This window comes from Gracilinanus agilis, chromosome 6 (assembly GCF_016433145.1).
Source record: "Gracilinanus agilis isolate LMUSP501 chromosome 6, AgileGrace, whole genome shotgun sequence".
NCBI lineage: Eukaryota > Metazoa > Chordata > Mammalia > Didelphimorphia > Didelphidae > Gracilinanus > Gracilinanus agilis.
The window spans coordinates 260,437,889-260,447,519 of NC_058135.1; the positions used below are offsets into that span (position 1 = coordinate 260,437,889).

Genomic DNA, 9,631 nt, shown 5'->3' on the forward strand with positions numbered 1-9,631 from the left:
GCTCAGGGAGGGGGTGTGAGTGTCGGGGAGCCTGGGGGGGGTGAGGGCCCCTGCAGAGGGGCTCCGGGTCCGAGCCCTCCGCCTCCCCTCCATCTCTCCCATCCTGTCTGTCCCGCAGGGCCAGGAGCTGACGATCCGCCAGATCGCCCTGCTGGGCTTCCGGGACCTGGTGCTGCTCAAAGTCAGGCTGGAGGAGATGCTCCCGGCGGGGCCGGCCCAGGTGCCCTCGTCCATCGTGCAGATGCTGCTCGTCCTGCAGGTGAGGCCGGGCTGGCCGGGCTCTGCTGCCTCTCCCGGCCCGGGGTGGGCCCAGCCCCGCGCCTGCTCCAAGTGCAGAAGGAGATAAAGGCCCGCCGCCTCCGCGCTCTCAGAGGGGTGCACGAGGGCAGGAGGAGAGGCCGGAGGCCGGAGGCCGGGTCTCAGGCCTCGGAGCCCCCTGACCTTTGTTTGGCCGTTGCTTTCCAGAGTGTCCACGAGCCGGCCGGCCCGAGCGAGGGCTGCCTGCAGCTGGAGGAGCTGCTGAAGCGCGTCGTGTCTCCCTTCCTGGGCACGGGCAGCGGCGATCGAGGCCTCTCGGGCGCGGCTTGTACGCTGGGTAAGGGGCCTTGTCCGGGCATGATGTCGGAGGTGGGTGTCGGTACCAGGAGACACGAGGGCTGCGAGGCACAAGGCTGAGGGCCGGGCCACGGGGGTGAGTGACTTGTCCAGGGCCACACAGCCGGGCAGCGTCCGAGGCCGCGTGTGAGTCCGGTGCGCTACCCGCTGGGCCACCGAAAACAACCCCCCCCCCCCCCACCCCTATTGTGTGTAAAAACAGCTTCCAACATCTTAAAGAGAATTTTGAGTCTGGCTTCCCTCCTCCCCTGCTGAGAGGGCAGCTTTATGAGGGCCAGAGTCCAGCCCAAGAGCAAGAAGCGTCTAGCCGTGCCCCAAGTGGGCGAGGCCTTGAGCGGAGGCCGCTGCTGTCCAGGATGGGTTACAGGAGTTCCTGCTCAGGCCTCCACAGAGCCTCCGGGCTTGTCTATACCCCCCGGAGAGCCCAGCACGTGGGCAGAGCTCTGGGCGTGGAGTCCCTTCGGTCCCTTCCAGACTCGTGATTAGCCGGGCGTCACCTCAGGGGCCTCCGCCGTTCTCCAGGAGTCGAGGGCATTCGGGGCCTTTCCCAGCGCAGTCCGCCCTCCTGGGGCATCAGGAAGGGCGAGCTCAGAGAGGGGCACGGATGCCCAGCCCGCCGGTGCCAGGCCCTGCCCAGGCAACGATGAGGCCCGGAGAGGAGGCCGAGAGCAGGCCCGGAGAGGAAGGCCCGAGGCCTGGAGAGCACGCCATGGACGGGTCCTTGCTAGCCCCTACTCTGACAGGGGGAACCCCCCACCCCAGAGGAGCGAGACCGTCTGCCGGGTACAGGGGGCCCCGGCCGGAGAAGGACCTCTGCCCGCCCTGAAGGCTGCGGCTGCTGTCCTCCCTCAGGGCCTGCCCCACCACCGCCCCCACAGGGCAGACAGTGCCGGGCCTGGCCGGCCAGGCGGGGTGCAGACGGCCTCTCCGAGAAGGTCACTGCTCTGCCTTCCCCGAGTCCTGCCTGGCTGCCGCACTGGCTGGGCCCAACGGAACCAGCTGCCATGGTGGCCGGGCCTCGGGTTCTTCCTGTTGGTCCATCCGGGTTGAGTCTCCAGAGAGGCTTCTGTGGTAGGCCGTGGTCCAGGCAGCCATCTAAAAAAAGGAGCCGCTACGGGAGGGACGATAGGCACTCGCCAACTCGTTAGCTAAAAAAAGATATTTTGTCCATTTGTCATCATAACTAACACGTAGATATTGCTTTAAAGTGAATAATTTATATAATTTACATATACAAGTTATAATAAAAATAAGTCGCATTTTGATAAAGCTTTAAGGTTTGTAATTTATACGTACGATTTATAATAATGATTAACATTTCGATAATGCCTTGCAGTCTATAATTTCTACATACTACGTGTAATTTATAGTAATAATAATTAGTATTTCAGTCATGCTTCAAGGACGACAGATGGTTTCCCCATCGGCCGCGTGTGGAGCTTGGCCCCGTCAGGCTGGCATCCGTAGACGTGGCCTCGGTTCCTGCATCTGTAAATGTGGGGCGGGCAGAGCCGCCCGGGAGTCCTTTCGGCCTGGGGAGTCTTCGCTCTTGCCGGTGGCGTGATGCCCGCCGAGGTTTCAGAGAGCCACAGCAGGCCCCGCTCCTCGGGGAGGCCCCAAAAGACGTCTCGGGGGGCGGCGACTCTTTCCTGGCCCCTGGGACACCCGTGGGACGGAGAAGAGGGGAGCCTGTTGACTTCTTTGGGGGATCCTGGTGGTGGAGCCAGAAGGGCCCCCAGAATCCATCGAGGCCCAACTTCTTTTATAAATAAAGAAATGGAGTCCCCGAGAGGCCCTGCCTGGCCGGAGCAGGCCCGGAAGCCGGCCCCTGGCGCTGCCCCGTCACTTGTTCCCACTCGGAGGGTGCCGAGCAGACATCCCTCTCGGCCCGGAGGCCTGCGCCGCCCTGGCTCCCGCCCGAAGCCGGAGCCCTTCCCAGAGGCGCCGGGCCTCTCTCCATTGTCCCTGCCAACGCCGCGGGATGCCTTTCTTTTCAGTGAAAGCGGCACCGTGCGGATCCCGTGACATCTTTTCACACGACAAGCAGCTCATTTGTCTCCCGACCAGGAGCCGGGCCGGAGGAATGCCCCACTTTGGGACGGGGAGAGCCGACAATGGGCGCATTGTCCCCAGCCCGCCCCGTGGAGAGGAGCCATTGAGGCGAGCCCATCAAAGGCCTGGGAACCCTGAGAGCCCCACAAAGGCCCCAGGAGCCTCTCCCGGGCCTCCCTCTTCTCCGGCCTTTCAAAGGCCTCGGCGCTGGCTCCAGTGTGCTGGAATGCATTCCCAGGCCCAGCAGGGGTAGGGCGGGAGGCCCGAGGGGAGGCCCGTGGGAAAGGCGGACACGGGGCCCGGCAGGTAGGAGATCCGGCCTAGGATCCCGGAGGGAGGGCCGGAAGGCAGCAGGCCCTCCCTCCGAAGGCCCCAAACTGCACACAGCTCGGAGGTGCCCGAGGGAGGATTCACAGCCGGGTCCTCAGCTCTAGGCCTTGTGCCGAGTTCCAGGTGCCGCCAGGAAGGCCGTTCAGAAGCTCCAGAGATCCATAGGAAGCGGCTGAGACGATGAAGCGCCCCAAGATGGCGCCAGGAATCAGAATCACGCTTGGATGGAATATTTGAAACCCCGTCCTACGGGGGAGGGACAAGACTTGTTCCGCTCGGCCCCAGAGGGCAGAGCCAGGATCCGGGATGTGATGAGAGACAAGAGTCGAGTCGGATGTAAGGAAAAGCCTCGACTGTTCCGGAAGGTAGCCGGGGCCCCTCTACCCTGGAAGTCTTCCAGGAGAGGCCATTGATTGGAGGTAGAGGATGCTGAGGCTAAGGGCCTCCCACTTAGTCATGGGAAGACTCACCCTCTAAGAGTTCAGATCTGGCCTCAGACACTCACTAGCTATGTGACCCTGGACAAGTCACTTCCCTGTTTGCCTCCATTTCCTCCTCTGTAAAATGAGCCCGAGAAAGAACTGGCAAACCTCTCATCCTGGCGAGCAGAGCTTTCACAAGGGCAGAGACCAGACCTGCCTCAGCTCCCCAGATTTAGGGAATCTTGAATTTAGCCAATATGGATAGCAATAAAAAGGCAACCAGCCGGCTTGCTGGAGCGAACGCTTCCTCCAGTTCCACAGGTCTTAGATTTAGATAGAGCCATCCCAGGGAGTAAAATGACTTAGCCACGATCATGTAGGGCATCCCTGGGGACGAGGTCTATCCCCCTCCAGAGGGAGAGCGCAGCTTGCTCTGGGCACAGGATTTCCCGGCTGTGGCTCTGCCAGAGAACCAGAGATTCTAGGAAGTCACATCCTGAGACCCTCCTGAGGAAAGCGTGTCAGGAGCCATAAATGAGGAACTTTGGAACTCCGGGGAGGCCGGGAGAAGTGTAGGCTGGGGAAGGAGGGAGGAGGAGGAAGGACTCCTTGATCAGAGAGGTCGCGGGAGGCTTGCTCGGACTCCAGCAGCAGCCAGGAGGGAGAAGAAGCTGCTGCCCAGCATCTGTTAGGCCATTGTGATGGTGGGAAGCCGAAGGACGCCGGGCCCAGGGGCAGTGAGGACGGGGCTGTCCGCCTGCCTTCAGAGGGCCGGGCTTTAGAGCTCCCGCCGTGGCTCTTTGGAAAAGCCCTTTCTGTGTTTAGTGTTTTGGGGCCTTCGTTTAGCGCCTTGTGACAGCTCTGAGGAATGCAGCATTCACGGCTTACTCGGCCGGAGTGCGAGGACTCGAGACCCAAGAATCGGAGCATCCGGGAGACTCTGGCTGAAAAACACGTGTGGTTTAATGTCCATCTAATGATGTTTTCCAAGTCCGAATGGTCCTGAGATCGAGGTTCTGAACTGGGGGCTGGGAACGCTTTCTTTTTCAAACTATTTTGGTAATTACAGTCTTAATATAATTGGTTTCCTTTATGATCCTCGATGTTTTATTTGATGTACTTAAAAACAGTATTTTGAGAAGGGAACCACAGGTGTCAGCAGACAGCCAAAGGCCCCTGAAACCAAAAAGGAGAAGAACCCCAAACTTAGGTCATCGGTACAGAGCTGGAAGATTCCTCGGGAGGCATCTAGATCGGGAACTGAGTAGGCTGGTTTTTGTAGAGCCTCCAGCTAAGAATGGCATTTACACCTTTAGATAACATAAAACTTTCTTTAAAAATATAGTAAACAATGGATAATCCAGTGGAATTGCTTGTCAGCTCCAGGAGGGGAGATGTAAGGGGGGGGGAAGAATCATGAATCATGTAGCCGTGGGAAAATATTCTAAATCAAACAAACAAATAAATAAACAAATTAAAATTAAAATTAAAAAAAATATAGTAAACATTCTGATCTAGAAGTAGCCAGTTGACTCAGTGGGTAGAGTGGTTGGCCTGGAGTCAGGAAGATCTGAGTTCAAATGCAACCTTAGATAATTACTTGCTGTGTGATCCTGAATGAGTCACTTAACATTGTTTACCTCAGTTTCCTCATTTGTCAAATGAGCTGGAGAAGGAAATGGCAAATCAGTCCAATATCTCTGCCAAGAAAACCCCCTAGTGAGGACATGAAGAGTCGGCACAACTGAAAAACAGCTTAACAATTTAGGCCAACTCCCTCGTTTTTCAGTTGAAATGGAAACCTAAGGAAGTTAAAAAGATGTTGGGAATACGTCCATGGCAGGATTTGAATCCAGGTCCCCCAGTTCTTTGCAGGGCCAGCATACTTACACCATAGTGTCTCCTTTGGAGCAAGAGTACTCTTGGAAAAGTTTAGAAAGGATGATACTAGATAGGAGGGCATTCCACATTGTTCTTACTCTTCATTTCAGTTGTGTCTGACTCTTCGTGACTCATTTGGGGTTTCCTTAGCAAAGATAATGGAGGAGTTTGCCATCTCCTTCTGCAGATCATCTTTATTGAGATCCTGAGAGGGGAAGTGACTTGCCCAAGGTACAAAGATCATAACAGAACGGACTGAGGCCAGATTTCAACTCTGATCCAGATTCCATTCATGGGCAGATAGGTGGCAAAGCGAGTGGATCACCAGGTCTGGAGTCACAAAGACCTTAGCCGTATGACCCTGGACAAGTCACTTAATCTTAGTTTGCCTCGGTTTCTCCATCTATAAGAATATCAGTATCTACCTCCCAAGGTTGTTGAGAAAAATCTAAGTATTTATAAAGCACTTAACAGTAACATGGGTATGTAAAAATAAAATCTAAAATAAAAATTTAACAAAAATACATTAAAAAACCAATAATCAATAAATTAATAAATAATAACAACACGCAAACAATTAAATAAATAATGATTAATAAATAAAATTAAATTTAAAAAAGAGGAAGAAAAAATAGAAAACACCTGGCACATAGTGAGTGGTCTATAAACACAGGGTATTATCATTATTATTACTGCTACTACTGTTGTTACTGGTCCTATGACCATCATTTTCATTGCTGATATCATCACTCCTTCCACTGAACCATGCGGCTGAAGGGAGATGAAGGATTGGAAGGGAGACCACAGCCCTTGGATGCTCAGAGATAGCTTAGTCTGGCTCCTTTGTTTAGGGTGGGCAGACCTACGTCACGCCCAAATTCCATGGTTCTTTCCCTTATACTGGGTCTTCCAGAGACACTTATTGCCCCTCTGTTGTGCCAGACCTGGAAGATCTAAGCCGTAGGAAGTTTTTGTCCCCCGGGGTCCCTGGCCCCACAGTGATGCTTCCTCTCCTCTTCTTCCTCCTCCAGCACGCCGGCATTCTCGATCTCGCCCGAAGGTGACCGTCCTGAACTACTCCCAGGCAGCCGTGACGGCCCGCCCTCTCCACGAGATGGCCCTGACCCCCCTGACAGAACAGGAGGGCGAGGCGTACCTAGAAAAGTGTGGCAGCATCCGCCGCCATACCGTGGCCAACGCTCACTCGGACATCCAGCTGCTCGCCATGGCCACCATGATGCACTCTGGCATGGGGGAAGAGCCCGACGGCGGGGACAAGTGCCTGCTCCTCCCGCCCAGCTTCCCTCCTCACCGCCAGTGCTCCAGCGAGCCCAACATCGTGGACAGTCCTGAGGAACTGGAGGAGGGGGTGACGGATGTTCAGGAGCACGGGGAGCTCGGCTGTACGTCTCTTGGCTGAGCAGCTCTCTTTAGAGGAGGCAGGTGGCCCCAGGAGAAGGAGAGCCCCTAGTCAAGAATTTCCCAGTGGCCAGAGCTTAGGCCAGGAAAGCAAAAAGTTTGTCCTTCCATTTAAGAAACATTATTTAGCTTTACGAGGAAGCTTTGGAAGAAGCCTGGTTTGTCCCTCCTCGAGGTCATGTCCAAATGCCAAGACCTTTGTTTTCCTGAGGCGATCCTGCCTCCGCGTCCCTCTCTAAACCTTGGCCTCCCTGTTTAGGACAGACCTCATCGAACCTCCAGAAGACCTAGCTCAGTACCGTCCACTGTCCTGAGTCTCTTGATTTCTGCTCCTCTGCCCCGGGCAGCCTCTTCTAACTATCCCAAAGGCAGTTAATGAATCCTCTAATGCTGCTGGGGTTATTTCTCAATTTATGTGGCATTATTCTACCAGGTGGTGGTTGACTGGGCCTTGGTCACTTGGCCAACCATACCACCAGGAGCATTTTCTTTGGAACGATCTTCCTTGTTCCTTTCATGGCAAGAGATCATGGGGAACCGAAGGAAAAGGAGGAAGGAGGGAGAAGTAGCACACTTCCTGTGCTGGGAAAGGGAAAGATGGGAGGGAAGACTTAATCCCCTTCCAAATGAGTGATGGCGTTTTAGGAATGTTTGGAATTCAGAGCATCCCAATTTGTGTTCATATATAAAGGGAAGAATTTTCACCCAAGTTGGGGCAGGATGGAGTTTATTTGGGGTAGCATTTCACATCCAGCTAAGGAGGGTGTTGAGATGAGAAAGGTCCTGTTGGGCCCAAACGATTCCTTTTTTGGGACCTTTGTCAAATACAAAGAGAATTAATGTGTGTGTGTGTGTGTGTGTGTGTGTGTGTGTGTGTGTGTGAGAGAGAGAGAGAGAGAGAGAGACAGAGAGAGAGAGAGTGAGAGTGTGGTGTGTGTGTGTGAGAGAGAGAGAGAGAGCGAGAGAGCGCCAAAGCTTTTACCTTCCTAATTCAGACACTGACTTTTCCCCCTGATTTTGAGTGAAAATAACTGCCTGACAACTGTTAGATTATTCCTGGACTTGACTTGAATTTTTAAACTTGTGTATAGTTTATTAAAAAAGAGAAAAAAGTTGTGGTGTTTGTTTGCAAAGATTTGCACATAGGATCTTGCACTTTTCGTCTAATGTCTTCATACTGGAAAGATTACATCCCCCTCCCTCTCCCCAAACTAGGTGATTGCAGGAGAATTTGGGGGATAATGAGGTCCACATGGGGACAGCTGGTGGGCCACTGAGAACTATAGAAGCCACAACTCTTGAAACTAAAGTGGAATGACTGTGTGTGCTTCATTAGTAGCTTATGAGGCAGAATCCTCTCTCCATTGCACCTTAACATCCGAGATATTGTGGATAGAAGGCTGGCCCTGGAGTCAGGAAGAGCTGGGTTCAGGTCCTACCTCTGAAACATCCTAGTCTTTGTGATGGTTGGCAAGCCACTCTAACCTTCCATTGGCTAGTAGCCAATCTACATCTGAGGAAATTTCTGACCTGAGAGTTTTTCCACAGGGATGGAATCGGTCCTAGACTCGGGCAAGGGGAGGTTTGGGGGCTGGAGAGAGTAGGTAAGAATAGACGCATAAGGATGAAACTCATCTTTGTGGTCCAGGAAGAATGTCCACTTCTAGGGAACATTCAGGATTGTCAGAAGAGCAGATGAGATTTGTTCCCCATTTAGGAGAAGAGCATTATGGGATTTGAGTGACTAGACTTATAATATTGACATTCAATATTGTTCTATAGAGCCATCCTATTACCTGCAGCTTCCAGCCAGCTTCCTCCCCTTTCTCTAAATGTGTCCACACTGTTCAAAGCCCCTTCAGATGAGACGGGCTCCCCTTGCCCCAACTGGACAATTTCTTTGGCTCTTGTCAGTCTGTAGAAAATTGTTTTTTGTTTTTTTTTTTTAAATAACAGTGGCCCTGTGAGATTCACAACACTCCCACAAACTGACTCCATGAGGATGTCAGCCCAAGGGGATGTGGTTGGAATTGCCATCAGAGGAGGAAGAGTCTCTTGAGCCTATAGCCTTGTACATCACCAATGTTGTCAACTGAGAGAGAGCCTCTGAAATAGGATGCCTGATATGCTTTGCTGGGTAACCTTGTTCTGTAGTTTGGAAATTATGTTTGTCAAAAAATTTAAGGGGGCAGCTAGGTGGCCAACAAGGTTCAAATGTGGCCTCAGGTATGTCCTAGCTGTGTGATCCTGGGCAAGTCACTGCACTCCTATTGCTTAGCCCTTATTGCTTCTCTATGCTGGAACCAATACATAGTATTGATTCTAAGATGGAAGATAAGGACTTAAAAACAAATTGTTCATTTAATTTTTTTTATTTTAATTTTTTTCATTTAAAATTTAAAATTTGTTTAAATTGTTCATTTTAATTTTTTTCATTTAAAATGTGTTTAAAAACAAATGTTTGTTTAAAATTTAAATGAATCCTAGAATGTGAGCCCTGTAAATAGATCTCAGGTCATCCAGCCCAGCCTCCTTACTTCAGTCATTCCTTTTTCTTCTGCCCCTCCAAGTAAAATGAAAGTTAAGTTTTATGAGCGAAGAGTTTTTTTAAGAAAAGAAATCCATATACATCTTAATTAAACTCCATGAATTAGCCAATTAAACCCAATCAGAAAAGTAATAGGTTGTGCCTATATTAACACTAATGTTTTTCAACATAATGATACATTTGACCAATGGCTGCTATCCTCAGCATTATTTACACATCAAACAAAAATTGTCTGCATTCATCCTGGAATTGAGTTACGGCTTGCTTTTTAATTATGGAGGCCAAGGGTCTATTAAGATACACCGAAACGTAGCAGCGATGTGCAGAGAACCTCTAATGAAAAATAGAAGGTGCCCGTTCAATG

General features: G+C 51.9%; 1 protein-coding gene across 1 annotated transcript in view; it reads left to right on the forward strand.

Annotated features, from left to right (window-relative positions):
• PRR5L (proline rich 5 like) overlaps positions 1-6,756 on the forward strand; it is a 47,544-nt gene extending 40,788 nt beyond the window's left edge. Inside the window, exons 5-7 of the mRNA XM_044681855.1 lie at positions 119-259; positions 466-595; positions 6,332-6,756. Of these exons, the coding sequence (XP_044537790.1) occupies positions 119-259; positions 466-595; positions 6,332-6,720 (660 nt within the window). The 3' untranslated portion in view covers positions 6,721-6,756. The remainder of the gene's footprint in view (positions 1-118; positions 260-465; positions 596-6,331) is intronic.
• Positions 6,757-9,631: the final 2,875 nt, after the last annotated feature.